Source organism: Hylaeus anthracinus, unplaced genomic scaffold (genome assembly GCF_026225885.1).
Source record: "Hylaeus anthracinus isolate JK02 unplaced genomic scaffold, UHH_iyHylAnth1.0_haploid 5, whole genome shotgun sequence".
Taxonomy (NCBI): domain Eukaryota; kingdom Metazoa; phylum Arthropoda; class Insecta; order Hymenoptera; family Colletidae; genus Hylaeus; species Hylaeus anthracinus.
The window spans coordinates 9,565,564-9,586,816 of NW_026535322.1; the positions used below are offsets into that span (position 1 = coordinate 9,565,564).

The 21,253-nt window shown below is 41.6% G+C and overlaps 3 protein-coding genes and 1 long non-coding RNA gene across 11 annotated transcripts in view; 3 read left to right on the forward strand and 1 right to left on the reverse strand.

Moving 5' to 3' along the window:
• Nucleotides 1–232: 232 nt before the first annotated feature.
• LOC128896000 (serine/arginine repetitive matrix protein 1) lies at nt 233–3,885 on the reverse strand. Of its 5 annotated transcripts, none has more exons than XM_054159100.1 (5): nt 3,737–3,885; nt 2,250–2,438; nt 1,224–1,987; nt 927–1,078; nt 233–834 (listed from the first exon to the last, which is right to left on the reverse strand). In XM_054159100.1, exons 3-5 carry the CDS (start codon nt 1,983–1,985, stop codon nt 429–431), a joined length of 1,320 nt encoding a protein of 439 aa, XP_054015075.1. In that variant the 5' UTR covers nt 1,986–1,987; nt 2,250–2,438; nt 3,737–3,885; the 3' UTR covers nt 233–428. The 5 variants fall into 5 exon arrangements, with proteins under 5 accessions (XP_054015075.1, XP_054015076.1, XP_054015074.1 ...); XM_054159101.1 differs by having other exon boundaries at nt 2,250–2,309; nt 3,597–3,883; XM_054159099.1 differs by having other exon boundaries at nt 3,597–3,883.
• Nucleotides 3,886–4,275: 390 nt separating this feature from the next.
• LOC128895463 (probable tRNA N6-adenosine threonylcarbamoyltransferase) lies at nt 4,276–6,250 on the forward strand. The gene is made up of 4 exons (XM_054158071.1): nt 4,276–4,885; nt 4,989–5,430; nt 5,510–5,688; nt 5,763–6,250. Exons 1-4 carry the CDS (start codon nt 4,771–4,773, stop codon nt 6,050–6,052), a joined length of 1,026 nt encoding a protein of 341 aa, XP_054014046.1. The 5' UTR covers nt 4,276–4,770; the 3' UTR covers nt 6,053–6,250.
• Nucleotides 6,251–6,381: 131 nt separating this feature from the next.
• The window catches only part of LOC128895454 (potassium voltage-gated channel protein Shab), a 61,745-nt gene continuing 46,873 nt past the window's right edge, over nt 6,382–21,253 (forward strand). For all 4 annotated transcript variants that reach the window (XR_008461806.1, XM_054158052.1, XM_054158054.1 and 1 more), the window contains exons 1-2: nt 6,382–7,138; nt 15,729–17,025. Coding sequence is in view for 3 of the 4 variants with exons in the window: in XM_054158052.1 (XP_054014027.1) it covers nt 15,943–17,025 (1,083 nt within the window). In the remaining variant the exon portion in view is untranslated. The remainder of the gene's footprint in view (nt 7,139–15,728; nt 17,026–21,253) is intronic.
• LOC128895468 (uncharacterized) lies at nt 17,032–19,990 on the forward strand. Its single transcript, XR_008461810.1, has 2 exons — nt 17,032–17,803; nt 19,201–19,990. It is a non-coding gene; the product is annotated as an uncharacterized LOC128895468 (long non-coding RNA).

Consider the following 21,253-nt stretch of genomic DNA (forward strand, 5'->3'; position numbering starts at 1 on the left):
AAAAAAAATATATATTTTTTTAAGTATCGTCAAAACTTCGTAACCAACACATCAAATTTACTTACTTTTATATAGTTTAATGTACGTGAAATATAAAAAAGAACAAAAATTTCGTATATAGTCCACAAAGAGAATAAACTATAACTAACTAACAAAAATTTCGTATATTAAATTTTGCTTAATAAACCGATGAGAACGAGGTTTTTACAGCACAGTCATTTTTTTTATTATATATATATATATATATGTATATATATATATAATATTTATACGCGCGTGTGTGTGTTTATATATGTATGTACTTATGTACGTATAGAGCGTTTGCACACCGTTCGAAGTCTTTTCTAAGCACAACAAATATTACAGTATGTTTTATTGATGACAATGTCTATGAATCAAGAATGATTTGTAACGGTCTTGCGAAAATTTCAGTGAGCAGCGTTATTGCGTCGACCGCGTCTCTTGCGACTTCCACCAGTAGGACGGTTTGATGAGGCCCATTGTTCATAAAAACGCTCAGCTTCTAACCATTCTTGATATTTGTACCACCATTCTTCCCACTTTATGTAGTCGTCTAAAGTGAGGTGTCGAAGGTATCCTCTCGCTTTATAATAATCGTATCTAACACGTACATCGTCCCAACATTCGAGACCTCTCGGCCCTTGTGCTAAAAGCGATTCAGGATAATGTCCTGGCGGTGGAGAATCGTATCCTAATCTCGCGATTCTTTCTTCACCCTCTATTACAACTTTCATTGCATTTTCTCCATCCTTAGTTATACGCATGTTTTCCATGTCTCGACGATCTACGCTCCACTGTGCCATTTTACCAAAGCTGAAAAATGATTGCGTATTTCTTTTTTATATCAAAAGTGTTACGATAAAATGAATTATTTATAATTCGTAGGTACGGCTGAAAAATAATACCGTTCTGATAACGTCATCCTAGGCGGGCCCACGTGCGACGTAGTGGAAGAGCTATCGCTGTCTTCGCTGGGCGAGGATTCAGGAGGAGGCCTGATCATTTGCGCTGGTCCGTGACTCGAATGAGTTTTCTCTACCTTTACCGGCTTACGCATCTGCACAAGTTCAATAATTACATATTGGAAATAAAAGAATACACGAGTACGACTAAAAGAATACGTGAAATGTATGTGAAAAATATGTTGTAAATATTACAGAACCGTGATTCACAATTATTTACACGAACAAAGCATGTTTTACCAATGGAATTGGATCTGGGACCCGTGGATCTTCAGGGATTCTAGCGTGATGTTGCTTTTCTTTGCGTCGAACTTTGGCTTCTTTTTCTTTAATCGTTTTGTAGTCTTTTTGATGACGCGGCGGAGGTTGTGGCGCGGGTGGAGGTGTGCGTGGACGCGGCAAAGGAGGTGATCGCGGTCTAGTACGGGGTGGTATTACTCGAGAACTCGACGGCACTACTTCTTTCGGATGCGGCCGAGTTCGAACCGGTGTCAGCGATCTTGAACGCGAACGAGAAGGCTGGGCAATGCGGCGTCGTTCTTTCGGCGAACAAACGCTGCATGACCGATCAGAACAAGTACTGCCTGTACTTGGACTGCGCGCGGGTCTTCCTCGGTTATGCGATCTTTCGCGAGGCGAACACGGACTTCTAGTTCGAGGACTACGCGGTCTTGGACTATGGGGACTCCTAGGTCTAGGACTTCTCGGACTGCGAGGATGTCCTCTACTGGGTTCTCCGCTTGTCGTCCCTCCAACGTACAACTCCTTGTATCCGCTGTGTCTCCACCTGTTCGGATCTTTTTCCTCTACCTCCAAAAGCTTCTTATTCCAATAACTTGATCGAGACTCGCGAGCTTTCCGCATTACGCTATCAAATTCTCTCCGCTTCCCAGAATTCTCTCCGTGTGGTCTGGGCTGCGATACATTGGTATCCATCCGTAACTTACTAGAGCTGCTACCACTACCGCTTCCTCCTCTTCGTCTATCATAGTCCCGTGACATTCCTGCAACAAACGAAATATTTCTGGCATTTTACAACGTATAAGGAGAGAACGTAAAATGTGAAAGAGAATTTCGATAAAGTTTTTATATATAATATTTCGCATTATATATATTCCACATAAAATTATATTAAGAATGGTAATTAATAGGCACGGACGCTACTTTATAGTTATTCAAATGCAACAGATACTCTCTCCCACCTGCCCTTCGATTAGTTCGCTAAATCGTAGCGCGATTTCTTCGAAATACATTAAATATATTTACCTTACAGATGTGTTACACTCGAAGACACTGGAGGAGCGTAAACACTGCTGATCCGAACTCCTGCGAGATCAGTGAACACGTTAATTCTCAGAACACGACAGAACGGCCATAAAGATGATAATACGTCGGATTAATCGCCATGAGATTCGCTAGAAGAACCAGTGCTACTCGTCCTTTGGGTCGACTGGCCTAAGTTAAAAATTCTATATGTCACAAATACGCATCATCTGTAGTGGTCAAGCAGGCGGAAAAGTTAGTATTCCCCGATCAAAAGCGTTTCTCAGAATTTGAATTCGCGAAATCCATAAATGTGGTAATGGACATCACCCGTCGCGATGCCTTACCATCGCCATATCTCCGCATGTCCAGAATTGTAGTACGCTTCGATCCACGATCCATAAATGTTGGTCGCGTGGACATTGAATGAGTCGAACCAAATTCAGAGATCGCCTTTCAAAGGCGTGCGTCGCGGCGGCACGCGAGAAACCGAACGTTTGTCTCGTGTCCAAGTTTTTCGCGCATTATTTTTCATTTCTTTTTTCTTTTTTTTTATATTTCTTTCATCGAAACCGAAGTACGGACAGAGCGCGAAGTTTGTCTCGAGGCATTACCCGGGTAATGCCGTACCGTGCGGCACTCGCGCAGCCGAATTACGTGTACACGGTGTAAACCGCTCGCGAATGTTACACCGACGGTAACACACGGGCGAGAAAATTCCAACGAGCATCGGCGTCGCGCGCAGTCGAAACGGTTTTCTCGTTTATTTCGCGACCGTTCGCGACGTCCACGGGGACATCGTTGCGCGGAACGTCACCTTTTCGGTAAGCGTCGGAGGACATCTTGTCGCGTACGACTCGTGGCCACACCGAAACGCGACACGGAATTTGTGGCCCGAGTAACGGGTACGTCAAGGTCACGTAAAGGCCCGACCGCGCGATTTCGCGACGATCGCCGTCGGGACCGCGATTCTCGCGACACCATTTTTAGATATTACCCGGGTAACACCTTACCGATGTCGTGAACGAACCTCGAGAATCGCGGAATATCTCAAGTACTGCTTGACGAGATAAAGAGAAAGAGAGAGAGAGAGTCTGAACCGGTATGTACGCGTATAGCCTCCTTCGCTCCTTTCTTTCATTAAAAGCGAAGGTCGGCTCTTCTCGCTTTTTCCATTTGCTGGTACACACCTTTTGCACTATATTATTACTTTATATATATATATATATATTTATATGTGTATATATATATATTTTTTTTTTTGTTTAACGTAGTTTTCACAAAACTTTTACTCGACAGTTAACGCGAATAAATCTAAAACTCTGCGCAGCGCTTGCTGCTAACTCATACCGAAAGCGTCAGAGGCGTTCATTCGCCAGGGCACCCGACGGTCACTTTGAAAATCAATTTTGCCCACCCAGTAAGCGTTACTCGTGGAATTTCACGACGTTCACCGGGGCTCAAGAATCATTCGAGACAACGACACTCACTTTTTTCACCGCGGCTACTCGAAAATTGGCATTTTCTGCCGCGAATATCGGTGATTCACTTCCGCGTGACGTTCTACGAATGGAGATCGTTAAGAAGACTTTTCTTGACGAGCCGCACCAAATGCAGAGGATTGCATTCCAAACAAGGTGGACAACAGATGTCGCCGTGGTCATTTTAAGTTCTTCACACACGATAACGCGGTTCCCTCTTGTTCTAGGGGAAACTCACCAGTGATGGACAAAACTCTAGGCTTCGAATAAATCTGAAGTTTACTGTTGTGTTTGTCTGGTTTCCTCTTTTGAACATTTTCCAAAGAAGGAAACGAGACAAACTCATCGGCAAACTTCAGATTTATTCGAAGCCTAGGGTTTTGCTCATCTCTAATTTTCATTTTGGGTGCTTTCCAATTGCAATATCCCTAGACACTTTCATATTTTTCGCTATGATAAACTTGTGTTTTCTAGTGACAATAATTATATCATATAAAGTAACATTCCAGTTTTTTGAACTTGGAATTGGTATTAACAGAGGTAGACGACAAATCAACAGCAATTGGTGTAATTACATTTCGTATAAAGATCCGTAGTCTAGTTATATGAAACTATTTCTTGATATATTTTTATCTTAATAATTATATTTAGTGAATAGAAGGTTATCGATAAATTGATATATTCTAACGTAACAAATCCTGATCTAATAACTGCTCGTTACATAGCAACTTGCCGTACATAAGTTATATTAGTAAGTTAGTAGTCAATTAGATTAGTGTCATTGGGTTGCATATAATTCACAATTGTTCAAGATTTTTTTAGATGACATTACGTGTCGTATTTAGGAAACAGTTTACATCGTTATTCATTTCAACGAAAGCATTCACTTATTCTACTTCGAGATTCAATATGATCGACTTTCTACTGCAACTGTTTTCTATTGGCTGATCGAGTCAGATCGAGTCACTCGCGTGCTGGTAGTTACTAAATAATGGCAAACGTATTTTCTCTGTCTTTTTAAAATCAAATAGTTTAAAAGAAAAATGGTAATCGCGATCGGATTCGAAGGTAGCGCGAATAAATTAGGTATCGGAATAATTCGAGATAATGATGTTTTGTCGAATGTTCGACATACCTACGTTACACCGCCAGGCGAAGGTATAAACATAACCTTGAAACCCAACAAATAAAAATTTGTATTTGTTGTTTATTAAGATTTTAAAAGTTATGTATAAAATATTTTAAAATTTGTTTTGAAAAGGATTTCTACCTCGTGAAACTGCGCAACATCACAGACTATATATTCTCGAGGTTTTAGAAAAAGCATTGAACGATGCTAATGTAACGTTAGAAGATGTAGACGTGGTGTGTTATACGAAAGGACCAGGAATGGGAGCACCTTTAACGGTTGCCGCATCGGTAGCAAGAACGGTTGCTCAAATATGCGATAAACCAATGGTTGCTGTAAATCATTGTATCGGTCATATAGAAATGGGACGTTTGATTACAGGGAGTATAAATCCCACCGTTTTATACGTTTCCGGTGGAAATACACAAATTATCGCGTACTCTCGACAAAAATATCGCATTTTTGGTGAAACAATAGATATAGCTGTAGGAAATTGTTTAGATCGATTTGCTAGATTATTAAAACTTTCCAATGATCCTAGTCCTGGTTATAATATAGAACAGTTAGCAAAAAAGTAAGTTGTTTCAGCATAAAAGGATTTATTTATTTATAGACGTTAATTATATCTTATATACAATTTTTTGTATATAAAGAGGAAAGAAGTTAGCACCATTACCTTATGTAGTGAAAGGAATGGATGTATCTTTTTCTGGTATCTTAAGCTACATAGAAGAACATCTTCCTACTTGGCTCAAGTCAAAGGAGTATACTCCGGAAGATTTATGTTTCTCTTTACAAGAAACAGTATTTGCCATGCTTATAGAAATTACAGGTATCCAGCGTATTATATAAATTTAAAGTACAAACATAAAATAGTATTACATTTCTGGTTTGATGACATTTCAGAACGAGCAATGGCCCATGTAAACTCATTGGAGGTATTAATTGTTGGTGGTGTAGGCTGCAATGTGAGGTTGCAAGAGATGATGGAGGTTATGTGTAAAGAAAGGAACGCGAAACTTCATGCCACCGATGAACGATTCTGTATAGATAACGGTGTAATGATCGCTGTAGCAGGGTTACTTCAATATAAAAGCAGTGGCCATACTTCCTGGTCAGAAACAACTTGTGTACAGAGGTATCGAACGGATGATGTGCACGTATCTTGGAGAGAAAAAGATAGTTTTTTTGAATAGTTTTTGCTTTGTTGGCCGGAGGTCTTGTTGGCGAGGTCCTCTTGGAGAGAGACAGATAGTGCATCTCTCTGTGTAACTGATAGTGTATACTCTATAAAATATTATCACGACACGGTTGGATTCTCTGTTACTCACTCGTTTTGCCCTGTCAAAAAGACATTGTATTACATGTTTGTTAATATACGTTTACGCAACAGCCTCCAGATTTTTCTTAAATTAAATTTGCCTAACTCCTGTGCTATGGAGTTACAGATACCATGACGTTTAAAAATATTAAATCTTACCGTGGCTCTCGCACGAAGAAGTAATTATTCGCGATGTCGCAAGCTCGAAATGTTTAAAAATTATCGATCTACTCTGAACGAATTGCATCGACTCGAACGGGATCGCGTGATTTCCCGCTTATACACGTTACGTTACGCGCACGCGCAGGTATCGAACAGATTCAAAATTGATATCGAACTACGAGGTTTGCGGAAAGAGGAAAGCGTGCGGCATAGGTGGAGGTCAAGTTTTCATCACACGCAACGATAGGCAGGGTAGCTTTTCAGGAATCGTCGACGCAGGCGCATATCTGGCCGTGGTCCAAATAATACCTCTGTCGGCGACACCAGCAGTTATAATAGTAGTAGAATTCGGATCGTCATTGCTACCGGATACCCAATCGACGTCACCGTTAGTAATCACCAGTTTCGTTTCGATTAGCTCGGTTATTTTCAATTGAAATCTTACTTAAACGTCGAACGTCCGCGTATCGAACTAGCATATGCTTCTAGATGTTTATTTTAAATTGTTTTGCTCGCAAATCTCGCCAGAAACACTTTTCATCTCGCATCGCACCTAAACGGTACGACACATTACATTTTCCGTTTCCTAATCGATAGACGCGCGATCGTCGATTGCAGCGCTTGGTGTGGAACAAGTGGCAGTACAGTACCCTCGTCACTGTTCGTCACCGATCGTCACTACTCGTCACTACTCGTCACGGTGCATTATTCGTCGCGGTAGCCACGGGCAAGATGTGCTGCTACATCATGGTGCACGTCTTGTTTTCTGGAACGAATGGTGCCCGTGCTTAAAGCAGTGGTAAGTCGCCGAAAAATTGTTTTCCCATCGGTTTTATTCGACTACCTTACGTCTATTTCCGTATAGTAGCTACTTCGTTATAGCATCATACCGGCACGCGTCAAATAGTGTCCCCGAATAACGCGCGTAGAGACCCAGATAACTCGAATCTCTCAGCTGCTCGCTCTTGGAAGTGTCAAAAACGTCGAGGTCTGTTATTCAGTTTAACGTTCACTTCGAAATTCGTCTATTATTAATCTGCCGATGGGAGTTGAAGCCATCTCGTGACAAGATACGAGATCGTGTTAATCGTCGAATAAATTTTACAGTGAATCCCGTGTAAATTTGTTTGCGACATCGAGAGTCTCGTTAAATAATTCCTAGGAGGCTCCGCAACGCAGAGCGTTCTTTCAAGCTCTTCTTAAAAAAATCGAAAGCAGGACTACTTTTCATTTTTACGCAACATTTAAATCGTTACGTGTCGCGATTACGAAAGACAGACGGAAACAAGGCTGTAACGTTTCCTTTACATAAAATGTCATCGTGCGATACGCAAAGGTTTCGTGGATTTTCGTAGCGAAAACGGAACGTGGTAAATACTGTCTGTGAATAATCGTTCTTTACTACTGTCCGATATCCATCCATCTTTACTACTGTTGACGCGCGACAGCGTGAATTCGGTCGAGGAATAGTTTTCTATGGTTTGGTTATGGTATCATCCCTCGCGTCAGTGTTCGTCGTGCGTTTCGAAACGTTCGACCGTGTATTTCTCCTGATTTATGTTCGGTTCCGACCACGTCGCGGACTTGGATCCGGGACGACGTTATTAAAAGCAAAGAATTCGAAACCGTTGTATCTTACGACACTTCGGGAATATTTTTGTTAGCCATAGAACATCGTATTGACGCGTAGCCAAGACCCAGCCTCTGTGCATCGAAACAATGCGCGAACAACACGGGTACGAATAAACACGGTTACAGAATAATGCACGCGATCGTTTCGATCGCGTTCGACGTTCGTTCGTAACCTACGAACTGTCAAACGAACGGGCCGTGGTTGACGAACGGAACGACCGCCGAATAATAACGAGGGATAATAATTAAATCGATAGCGAAGAACATAGAGCATACGAACGAACACGGAGCCACCCTGGGATGTTAGAGGGAGAGCTGGTCTGGAATTATGCCACGAATAAATGCCATGCTCTGACATTTAAACTCGCTCTTCAAAATATCACGTGACTCGGGAATTAATATTCCCCATTTCTAACCGTTGCTTTTCGTTTTCTTATATGGGTGACAATGCTTTTCACTGAAAAAGTACGAAAATTAATTCTGAAAGTTAAGTGTCACAGAAAGTGAATTTAAATGAAATACTTGAACTTTGATAAAGTTACACAACTAAATGCCACAATAAATGTTTCATTATGCAGTTTTTGATAGTCTGTAAAGAAAATTTAATCATAGTAGACATTTTCAAGAGTATTAGTCTGGTAGTGAACGTGTTAATGATATCATTCGTCGTATCAAAAAGATGTCGTATTTCATCGAAGGGGCGAGGTTCAACCAACGAACTAACCCAGACCTAACCCAATTTAACTTATGCATAATCTTGACATAACCTCGTACGGCTAGGCGGGTTTAAAAACTATCCCACCTACTATATCGTTTAGTATTTTATTTAAAGTTATCTAAACAAAGTTTGCTCGGGATGAGAGTCAGGTTATTCGCCTACATATTTTTATAATAAATATGGTCGCGTGGAGATTAAGTCGTGGACTCGGAAGATCGGTATTTTAATGTAAGAAAGTGACAAGTACTTCTACTTGAACTATAATTATAAACGATTTAATACGAATGTACAGAATTAATTTTGACACCGGATACAACTGAAATAGCAATTTTACGAAAGATTGTTGAAAATAAACTAGTCTTCTCGGACAGAGATGAGCAAACAACAACGAAGTACATTTTGATTTATGGATTGAAGTACTTGACTGTTTCTTTCGCCATTTATTATTCGAATAAAGTTTTTGCCCATCTCTGCTCCCGTATGACTTCTGAATTTATATCTCCACTCGAGCATTACACGATGCGCATTGCAGCGTGCGTTGCTGTCGATCCTTTAAGCAAACTCTCTTTGCAAAGTAAATTAATTTTTAAGCAAAGTAATTTTTAAGGTTACTTTATTTACTTTATTTTAATGTTACTTTCTCGAGTTTCTTTATCGCGATCGCCGCAGCGAAATGCCCGTTCGCAAATTTGGTCAGCACCATGCAGTGCCGCGTTTTTATATTCGACTGGTGTATCTACGGAAGCTCAAATGGTCACTCAAAGATCGGAATGTTCTGTTTCGCGCAGTTGTTTCCGCCCACATGGATCGATCTGCGCAAAGTACATACGGGAACGTACTCGAATAGACCTTCCAGTATTGATACTAAAAGTCGCGTAGAGTTGCAAGGGTGTGTTGTGTACCTAACTGACCGTGTCCCTTCTACGGATGGCATGCGGCTAAATTTCCGACACGCTGGCTATTTAGCTGGCTCACTCCGGGAGAAAATGATCTCTCTGTTCTCTCTCACTAAAAGAACTAAAAAAGTAGACTTTTTCCACGGCTCTACCTGTTTGACAAAATTTTTCGATTTTTTAATGACAGCATCGTTCAAAACTATCGTTTCTTACGAAAATAGATTATAAAGAGGTAAATTATAGTATGTTGGTTCTTATCTATCTGTCCATAGTTTAATTTCAAATTTCTCGAACTTTGCCTAGCAACCCTTTACTAGACATTTATTCTTGGATCTCTATTCTCTAATTCAATTTTTGAATGATAGCACCGTATCGTTTCTTACGAAAATAGATTATAAAGAGGTAAATTATAGTATGTTGGTTCTTATCTATCTGTCCATAGTTTAATTTCAAATTTCTCGAACTTTGCCTAGCAATCCTTTAGTGGACATTTATTTTTGGATCTCTATCCTCTATTCTTTATTCTCCATCTTCCATTGCTAAAAATTAACGCTATTGACCGTGGCCACGTTTTTACCTCGCGCTGTTCGGTAAAGAGCAGAAATAGTTCTCTCATCACAAATTAGTTCTATCAGCTGTCGTAAAAATAGCTATAGCTGGCGCTACGCTGCCTGCTGCTCTTGTCTTTTTTCATCGGGAATTAACGAATTTTTTCAAATCGTATGCACTTGTGGCGTACATCGATCGTCGACGACCAAACTATGCGAATAGTACCAATTTTGTACATGGAAACAATTTTGTACGAAGTACATGGATTATATGTTAATTACAAATTAAATTATGTCTGCGTTTCGTGTGCCGGCTAGGGGCATTTAATTAAGCAAACTAATATTTACAGCCAGTCTCATAAGTAGACTACGAATCTTCATTGAAAATAAAATTTTCGCGAACGTGCCTACGTTCGTTTATTTTATTCTGCAAATATTATAACATGAACTCTACTTTCAATCTTTTTTATATTCTTGCACATTGTTTGCATTTTGTAGTTTCTTGCACATTCAGATTTCCTATAAATGCGTAAAGATCCGCAGTCTACTCATAAGTATTCGTAACCTCTGTGTATATTTATTGAAGAAATTTGTCAAAATTAAATGACAGGTTTGATACTTCCAAACAAATGATTCATTATAAGTAACTGATTTGGAAACATCGAGCCTGTGTTAATTAATTTAGACAAATGTTTTCAACAGACGTAAAAGGTACGAATACTTGTGGGATGGACTGTATACAGGCTGTCCCAAATATGTTGGAGGTCCCAAGGAGGTCCTTGAAAGAGGTAGTTCGTGGGAAACAACTTTTTCCTAAAATAAATCTCGCGATCCGCGTTATATTTTTGCTTAAAAAAATTCAAAGTTACAGTTGAAGGCTAAATAAATATATAGTAAAAATGTTTAAAGCTCTGTATCTTTTCATTTCGTTATAAAAAATTACGAGAGAACTTTATAAAAAACGACCGTCACACGGGATGACTCCCTTAACGAAGCCTCGTACAACATTTTCGCTAAGGAAACAGCTGTTTCAAATCATCTCACGAACCATCTCTTTCAAGGACCTCCAACAGTTTTGGGACACCCCGTATGTATAAGAATATAAACGAACGTTCCAATAAATGCAATTAAAAAGAATACCGAATTATCGCCACTGGTAACAAACAAAAAAAGAAAAATTATTTCTTTCTGAGCCCATCAGAAAGGGTGCAGGTACACTTGTTCGGAATTTTCTTGAAAAGTGATCGTTGAACTTGGTAGGAAATGTTTGGAATACCGCGCGAAATTGGGTCAACTCGAGCGGCTCGAGTATACACGGTATACTATACAGACTGCACCGTGTTGTTTCTTTCTCCTTCGCGTACAACAATATAGCAGACTCTTACGTAAATTGCATACGCATATGCCCGTCTATACGCGACCGTTTGTCGCCACCCGTTGGAAATATCGCGTGGATATTTCACCAGTCTTCCGTTTTCCTTATCGCGCGCGGGGTAACGAGTGTGTCGCGGCACGTTGCATTTCGTCAAAGTAATTGTTCTCGTTATACACCGATCCGGAGTCCGCACGGAACCACGTGCGATTGAATCAGGACTATCGGGACAGGTGCCTTTGCGCAGAGAATCTAGGTCGGGGAGTATTAACCTCGCATATAAATAGTACTAGCCGTACATAATGTTTTGCGGCAAACATACTTTTTCCTTCTTTTCTCCTTTTCCCTTGCCGCTTTTTTCCCCCTCCGGTTCTTTAAACGCCGATGAAACGTTGGCCTGCTGGTCGCTGTAATAAAGGTGCACTTACGTACTCGGATGCGCGCATCGAAAATAGGAGGCCAGACGATGATATCAGATTCGAAATTTGCCCTCGTTCTGCGCGACAAACTCCTTTGTTGTCGCGCGTAACCAGCCCGGTCAGTTGGCGATTTTCTATGCGAGAACACGATAAAAATTCGTTTCTGCAATAACTCGGATCGCGTTAAGAAGGGGTCGCTGTTCAGGGAATGGTCGAAATAACTTGTATTATTCGGTCGCATTGTGCAACACGTGTACACGCGAGTGTGCACGTACCGCAAAATGTGTATTAATATAGCGTAGAATCAATTCGTAACGTTAGGTCGAATCGATAAAGGGAACACGATCTTCGTTTCATCCTCGGTGGAGCTTTATGGGTTATGTTGTATCGCTTTTGTACGCGGTGTTCCGAATAATAGATTCTCGAAAATGAGAACTGTGGTATTCCTAATAAACTTGGAAGGGTATTAATATTATTTTTATTCATTTTAATTCTCTTAATTCTTCCATGTTCTTCCTCAATTCACAAAATTAAAACAAATATATTTTATTAACACGATGACTGGCACACACTCATTCGCATGGAAGTCTCCACAGAACTAAAATTTCGTCTCGAGACAATTAGAAACTATAGAATCTAATATTTGTCGTAATACTTATTTTTTTGAATTCTCATCAAAATTAACGAATACTATCCAGACCTGCTTTCATCAATAGTTAGTCGTTTATATTATTTGTTGAAGTTCTTTAGTAAAAAAGCTCCGTCACTCATACGTGGGTGACGTGGCGTTTAATGTGTTGACCGTTTGAGTGGCACGTGCTTCTCTTGTCCTGTCCTCAAAGGGCTCGCCATGGGCTGTGAAGCCTTTCGCAGCAGGCAATCGTGCCACTTTGCAATTTTCGAACCGGAAAAAAGAAAGATGCGTGGCACTCAAACGATCAAGATGAGGGATTTGTGGGCAATATAAACTTTTTACCAACTTTTTACATATCTACCCTCAAAAAGAACTTGAAAAATAGACTCTTTCCATAGGTTTATTCAAACAAATGGGTTTCTGTACGAATACTTATTACCAGACTGCGGATCTTTATGCATTTATAGGAAATTTGAATGTGCAAGAAATGCAAACAATATACAAGAATAAGAAAAGATTGAAAGTAAGGTTCGTGTTATAATATTTGCAGAATAAAATAAATTCCTATGCAGGTTCAATTTTTCTAGACAATTTTTGTGTTCGCCAACATTTTATTTTGCATAAAGATCCGCAGTATACTCGTTACACTGACTGTATTTGAAAAATTCTTCACCCAAAGACACGGAGTTTCCCGTTTCGATCATTGAATTTGATTTTTCAAATTTTCCGAGAGTTCGAGACTTTGATTACGAACATTCGTTGTAATCAACGTCGAAGTTATTTTTGTCCACCCCTGTATATCATCGGAACGTCACAAAAACAACTCATGAGTAACCTTCTACCATCAAATCACAACATTTCCAAGTACATATCGATTCTATTCGTCCCGCTCCATGGTGGTCGTGCGCCATTGTATAGGACACAGTGTGTACGGTCACGTGATACAAACCACGAAAGGTCGCGAAGGATTAAGTACGAATTAGAGTACGGGTTCAGCGTTCCCGAGTTACGAAAGTCTTGTCAAGAGCAGAAAATCGGGACCGACCTTGTGCGGCTAACCTGGAGCTCGTATATTCTCTGATATTTACGCCGAGCGTCGAACGTAGACAAGGACAGCGAATAAAAGAAGAGGACGGAGCGAAAACACCGAGGTACATATGTCGGTAAAACGTTGTCGACGTTCGACGCTCAGTGACGAGTCCTTTTTGAAGCTACTATTTTTATAAATAGTTATTCAATTTTAGTTGGAGGCGAGCCCTCAGGGGCTGTAGCGTGCGAATATGCAGCTACAGTACGGGCTTAGCAAACCCGAGGTACCCGAGCTAGAGTGAGAAGATGAGATAGAATCTATCTGATAGATGATAGATGAGAAGTAAGAGACACTGCAAACAGTATTAAAATAATGCAAAAGTCATGCAAGACGATGATAAAAAGAATGGAAATAAGTTAGTAATAACTAAGCAGTAATGCAATAACTTTGTATAATAAGTTACGCACTTTAAATAAATGAATGAATGAATGAATGACGCTCAGCGGCAAAGAGAAGTAAGAGATACTGCAAACAGTATTAAAATAATGCAGGAGTCATGTAAGACGATGATAAGAAGAATGGAAATAAACTAGTGTAGGAGTCTAATCGAAAAATAAGGCACGGGGATTCGAACCCACGATCCTCGAATCCACAGTCGACCGCTTTACCTACGCGACCAATCCCGTAGCCTACGTTTCGTGTTCTTATTTGACTCCTTATTGTTGGGTATGGGAGGCGCGGACACTACACTCGATCATCCTGAATTGACATTCGCTCTCGAATAATGTCCGTCTTCTCGGTTTTTGCGTTTCAACAGCAGTGCGCGCCCTCTTTCGCCGTTTCTCCTCTTTTTGAGAGTCCCACTCCGACAACACCTCAAGGTTGCCTTCCCTGGAGTGTACTCCCCTCTCTCTTTCTCTCTCGACGCCACACTGCTGCCCGCCCGCTCCACCGTCAACACGACACCCGTCTTTCGTTTCTCATTGTTGTTCATCGTTACTCATCGTCACTGGTCGGTCCTTTTCGGTATAGTTGCCGCTGTAACCCCCCATCCCGGACGAGCCCCCATATGTAGGAGTCTAACCGAAAAATAAGGCGCGGGGATTCGAAGTCACGATCCTCGGGATCCACAGTCGACCGCTTTACCTACGCGACCAATCCCGTACCCTACGTTTCGTGTTCTTATTTGACTCCTTATTGTTGGGTATGGGAGGCGCGGACACTACACTAGTAATAAGTAAGCAGTAGTAATAATATTATACATTAACTTTGTATAATAAGTTACACACTTTAAATAAACGAACGAACGAACATTATTATTTCGTTGTACAATACGTATACAATATTATGTTATTTGAAAAACAAACTCGACAAATTGTCAAAATATATAGGTAACCGAGATTCGTTGCTTTTTAGTAATGTACCTAAATGAAAAATTATTTCACAGTATTCATTTTTTAACGCGTTCACGCCGACCTGTTATTTGTGTTTCTCGCCATGGGGCGGCTCCGGTGGTGTACGCCACCAGATAGCACGCGAGCGTGAGCCACCGGTGTTACACGCCGGCGTGAACGCGTTAGTACGTAATACAGTGAGATCATTTTCTTATTAACATCGTTAAAGAGCAATCGATCTACATACATATTTAGTCGTCGAGTTAGTGTTAACGACAAGTTACTCGTTTTAAATACCGAAAACTATGTACATCGAGAGTCGAGTATGAAAATATTTCTTCGCAAACGATTCCAAATAAGAGGACGTTGTTGAAGTGTACAAGTGATGGGCAAAACCCTAGGCTTCGAATAAATCTGAAGTTTACCGATACCGACGATAATGACGCTCACCGGCAAAGAGAAGTAAGAGATACTGCAGACAGTATTAAAACAACGCAGGAGTCGTGTAAGACAATGATAAGAAGAATGGAAATAAGCTAGTAATAAATAAGCAGTAGTGCAGTAACTTTGTATAATAAGTTACGCACTTTAAATAAATGAATGACGGTCAGCGGCAAACATCGAAGAATATACGAAACTCGACGAACTCGTAGGAGATGTACGGATTGCAATAATACACTAACGGTCTAATAAAGCAAAGCGAGTAAAGCAATGCGAATTAACGTTCCCCGAATGTTCTGTTTCAGATTATGGCGCGGTTCGGCCGGGCCAACGCAAGAGGACAGACGTAGGCACGGATGAAGCGCAAGAAGGGTAACGAGGACGAGGAGGAGGAGGAAGACGAAGAAGGAAGACGACGAAGAAGACCGCGAAGAAGCAGACGATAGCTATCGAAAGAGTAGAACGAAGGGGGGTGCCGGCGTAGAAAAGCGCAAGTTCCGGTTGGTTGGATTACCCTTGATGCTGAACAAAAAGAGGTTCGAGGACGTGTCAACACTGGCGGACGGGGAACGCAATGGAAGCGCCGTGGTCACGGGCCCGGCGCTGTCGTCATCGTCGTCGTGCACGGTGCCCTACATCGCGACTGACCAGGGCTTCGTGTTCGAGGGTGGCGGCCCGACGACGTTGCAGCGGGCCGGTGCAGCTGGTGCATCCGTCGCCAGCTGCACCGGTAGCGGAGGAGGAGTGGGAGTAGGAGGTCTCGGAGTCGGTATCGGTTCCGGAAGCCTGGCGGGAGTGATAGGGCCAGGGATCATAATGGGCGGTGGACTGACGGGAGGAGGAATCGCCGTTGTCGGTGGAGGAAGAAGTGGCGGAGGAGGCGGTGGAATGAACAAGGAGGTACGTTACGCCCCGTTCTCGTCGTCCGTGGGGCCCGCAGGTACCGTGGCGCCTGTGAACCTGCCGCCGCCGCCTTTGCCGCCGCCTCTGCCGCCGCCGTTACCGCCGCCGCCGCCACCGCCGCCGCCCCTGCCGCTGCAGATGCAACAGCAGCGTGCGTTCTCGAGGTCGATGACGTCCCTACCGCCCGAACCGTTCATGATCATGAGATCGAAGGCCCTAAATCGTCGGGTCTCGATAAACGTCGGCGGCGTGAAACACGAGGTGCTCTGGCGTACCTTAGAAAGGCTGCCCCACACGCGTCTAGGCCGTCTGAAAGACTGCAACACCCACGAGGCGATCACCGAGCTATGCGACGACTACTCGCTGATCGACAACGAGTACTTCTTCGATCGTCACCCAAAGTCCTTCAGCTCGATACTGAATTTCTATCGTACCGGTAAACTCCATCTGGTTGACGAGATGTGCGTGCTGGCGTTCAGCGACGACCTAGAGTATTGGGGCGTCGACGAGCTCTACCTCGAGAGCTGTTGCCAGCACAAGTACCATCAGAGAAAGGAGCACGTGCACGAGGAGATGCGGAAGGAGGCGGAGTCTCTCAGGCAAAGGGAGGAGGAGGAGTTCGGCGATGGACAGTGCGCGCAATATCAGAAGTGGCTCTGGGATCTGCTGGAGAAGCCGACCACCTCCATCGCCGCACGGGTGAGTCGTTAGTTGTCGACGGTGTCGAGCCTTGTACGACGTCGATTTCTTTCGTATCGTGTTGCGCAAATATCGGCCTCCGAGGATATCTCTCGTAAGATCGGATCTCTCTTGGAGACGATTTTCGGGATGGTATCCGGTGATTGGATTACCGGGGAGGAGGAATTTGAACTTGGGCCAAGACGCTCGAGTTGTCGCAAACGACGATGCGTCTTGCGGCATTGACGAGACCGAGGGTCGCCGATTGTTGATCGCGTTTCGAATTTCTTACGTTGCTCGCCGATAGCGATTAGACCCAGTTTAGATTCGGCAGACCGATTCGTGTTTCCATCGCGTTTCTCGTTCGATAGATCCGTGCAAACGTTCGACCTTTAACGGAGAGACGTTGATCGCCTCTATCGACATTCCTTTCTGGATTACGATTTTTACCATAATCGAGATTTTACTTCGTTTGTCGTTGAAGAAATTCTGCCGACCGAGTTACGTGAATCTTATACGTTTATAAAGTACATCGAGTATCTTTCGCTCTTTAATTTTATTTCGCATATTTCATTCTTGTTCTTTACTTTTATCGTTAAGCCTAATATCGGTTCTAACGGGCGCGGCGGCGATCAACGTGTCGTTTGTCCACGACATAAACTTTGTTCTAGTAAAACATCGGGAAACGAACTCGGCCGATTTTCTAATAACGCGAGAACTCGTTGAAATTTTGTCACTAATCCACTTACAATGTCTCCACGTTTACAGTTTGTGCTGGATTGCCTTAATTTGACGAAAGGTATTACCATGTTGATAGTAGAGCATCGATTCTACGTAGCTCTCATATAGACAGAACCGTAGTGAGAACGTTTGCGACGTATGCGAATTTTTTAACATAATCTCACTGTAGAACCTTTAACCGAGATAGCAAGTCGATCGATCGGGTTTTGATTCTGGCTTTCGGTTATTTCGATAATCGTCGACGACAATCCCGTCCAATTTTTAATTACACTCAACGAAACGGAAAAAGAGTAACGCTTAATCAATGTTAATTTGTTGCCTACCGACGGGACCAAGATCGATTAGAATGTTCCAACACTTTCGCTGCGAACGGAAATAAGTAGCCGTTCGCTGAGAGCCGCAATTATGATAATTTTTTAATGAAAAATTTCTTACAAATGTTCTAATATGATTATTTTGAGAAACATATATTTGTGGTAACTTATTTTATATATAATATGATTGCTGAACAAAAAAAAAAAAAAAAAAAAAAAAATAAAAACTGAAAAATAATAAAAACAACCAAATATTTTCAGTTGGACGTACATGTGCATCATCCGCGGCGAAAGTGTTAATAACAAATCTTATCGTGTTTTCGTTTTATACGGCCAGATCGATTTTACAAACGTATCTTGATGAACGTTTCAAAATAACTGGGTTCGGTTGAAACGTCTAGGAATGAAAGTTAACGACCCTCGAGCGATTACTTTTATTTCTTAATATTGATTTCTAACAGAGATTAACATTGTTAAACGAACTCGTCGATCTCCTCGAACTACTCGATCTCCTTTCCCTTCTACGAAGCCAGATCGAAATCACGTGGGTTGATCGAGCCTAGTTGCCGATGATCATTAATCAGACACGAGCTAGACGAACCTTCATCCCGATGTATAGTATCGATGCATTCGTTTGCTCCATCAATCAAACTTTGTTCGTTAGAGTGTAAGGTGTAAATATGTACAATGTGGTTTGTACATGTATGTGTAAATATACCTGCACATATGTCCCAAAAATGTTGAAGGTTTCAAGGACCTTCAACATTTTCGGGACACCCTGTATGTATATACAATACAGAGAAACGTAGAGACACACGTATATCACGAGTAACTTTAGTATTCGAATAGTTCAACAATATTTATTTCGTCGCTTTCGGAACTTTGTCTGCGTCAAGTCGTCGTTCGTAGACAAAGTTTAACAAATTGTCCAAAATTCTACAACGTTCAAATACGAAAGTCACTCGTTGAACATGGGCGCAAAAAGTAATTGTAAAGTATAGAGGGAGAGAGAGAAAGAGAGAGAGAGAGCTCGATTTACATAACATAGAAAATGTTGATTAATTCCACAGTAATCATCCCCAACCCCCGCCCCCCCCCCCCCCGGTTGTGTCGATGTCTGTAATGTGTATTTTATTTTTAGGTGGTGTTAACAACATGTTTACTAATCTCACATGTTACGTAATCCAGCTTCTTTTAGTTCTATAGTCGTAAATACCGCGCGCAAATGATATATACAGTCCCCACGGCCATGTTTCGATCTATTCGATGATAATGGGAGTGCGCAATACGCGATTACCAGGTATCACGTAGATTCTTTCTCGACACCGCTCCCTGTGAGATGTCAATAGTAACTTCGCTACCAGCGAATTCAATTCGATGTGTACGCAATCGCGTGCGATTATTAACCGAATTAAAAAGTACCGTTAACGTACCAAACACGTATACGAACCGATGTAAAGTTCCAAACAGAGTTCCGATGTTAAACGCAACGAATCCAGCGTTGCCCGAAAAGAAAATTCATCCCCCTTCCGTACGTTCACACTGTAGCGATAATTAACGATAGATCGACGTAGAGACAGTCGCGGGAATATACGAACGATAGTCGTTTGTAGTCGTTGCGTTTCTTTTCGCGTACACGTTGAATTCGTAGCGATTAAATTGCAATTAGAGACGCGAAAGTTTGAGGCACTCAGGCGGCGCAGTTTCATAACGATACTTGCCCCTACACACCACAAACAATACACATTGCACACACTGTTGCTCGGAAATGAAACAACACTATGGCGGGGTAAAGAAACGGCTATCTGATTAGGCACCTCCCAACGAATCCAAACCAGGGCCGTCTTAACTGCACCCCCTGTGCACATCGGTCCACTGGACCCTTAATTAAAAGCTAGAACGAAAAAAGAAAAAAAAAAAAGAAAATGAAAGGGACCGATAATTTTGTCGAATTGACTCGTCGATGTAGGAGGTAATCGCAAACTTTGCACCCAAAGATCACGGTTCGCTTTCGTAACGAACGTTGCACAAATTAACCACTTAGTTCGCGGGACCACCGTGAAAGTAGCCAGCGAGTTCACGCGTTAAGACGGCACTGATCCAAACATCAAATTTTCTACACATCGATTAATTAATTCTGAATAACCCCTTCCCACATCCACTGTACCGTGGACGTTCGATACACGTGATTCGTAATAATCGTCAGCGACGAGTATTTTGAAAAAGTAACGAGATCGCGCGATTTTTAAATGGTCGATTTTTGGTACAGCGATCAATCACACGTTAGCGCGTAACGAAAAAATATTTCCAGACGTTTCGCATCGAACATATGGGGTGGCAAACGCGCGCAAAGTTGCATTTTTTTGTCGTTGTTGGAACAAAGTCAAACCGAGTAGGATACATGTTTCGAGACGATACTATACTTTTAAACGTCTGGCGATATTTTTCTCTTATTCGCTATACCAAATTTCTTAAGTTCACGTATTCTTCTACTTGCGGCTTGAGTCTTTTGTGAAACATAACGCCAACGAATTCGTATCATCCCAGTAGTTTCTATCTGTATTTGCTTCGCTTCTTTATGAGAAAAAAAAAATAACGCGCGCTTTAAAGTGTTAACCAGTATGCCTCTCCTCGAATCGATGAACAGAATAAATACTTCTTCGCGCAATACGTGCAACGGTGATCGAAATCGACCCTTCGTATGGCGAGAAATAACAGAATGGTATACGCGAGTTTACGCGAGATCGAGACGCTGGAAATTCAACCGTGGAATTATAACTGGAGGCAGGAATGGACAAATTTTATATGTTGCTTAGTGGTATATTTGTTTCTGGAATTAGAATTCTAATTATACAAGTGAAATATTCATTCGTACATGCATATGTGTATTTGTGATGTGTGCATTTGTGATGTATTCATTTGTACATGCATCTTCGCTTGTTCATTTTTACATGCGTCGTTGCTTGTTCATTTTTACATGCGTCGTTGCTTGTTCATTTATGAAATATTCATTTGTACATGCATCTTTGCTTATCCATATATGAAATATTCATTTGTACATGCATCTTTGCCTGTTCATTTATGAAATATTCATTTACTACATGCATCTTTGCTTGTTCATTTGTATATGCATCTTTGCTTTTTCATTTATGAAATATTCATTTGTACATGCATCTTTGTCTGTTCACTTATGA

What these genes read in the sequence shown, in the direction of transcription:
- LOC128896000 (XM_054159100.1), bottom strand. Translation starts at nt 1,985, where the DNA reads ATGTCACGGGACTATGATAGACGAAGAGGAGGAAGCGGTAGTGGTAGC. An exon ending in TCCCAGATCCAATTCCATTG is followed by an intron (nt 1,079 to 1,223) that starts GTAAAACATGCT and finishes GAACTTGTGCAG; the next exon opens with ATGCGTAAGCCGGTAAAGGT. An exon ending in AGGATGACGTTATCAGAACG is followed by an intron (nt 835 to 926) that starts GTATTATTTTTC and finishes ATCATTTTTCAG; the next exon opens with CTTTGGTAAAATGGCACAGT.
- LOC128895463 (XM_054158071.1), top strand. Translation starts at nt 4,771, where the DNA reads ATGGTAATCGCGATCGGATTCGAAGGTAGCGCGAATAAATTAGGTATC. An exon ending in CGTTACACCGCCAGGCGAAG is followed by an intron (nt 4,886 to 4,988) that starts GTATAAACATAA and finishes TGTTTTGAAAAG; the next exon opens with GATTTCTACCTCGTGAAACT. An exon ending in CATGCTTATAGAAATTACAG is followed by an intron (nt 5,689 to 5,762) that starts GTATCCAGCGTA and finishes ATGACATTTCAG; the next exon opens with AACGAGCAATGGCCCATGTA.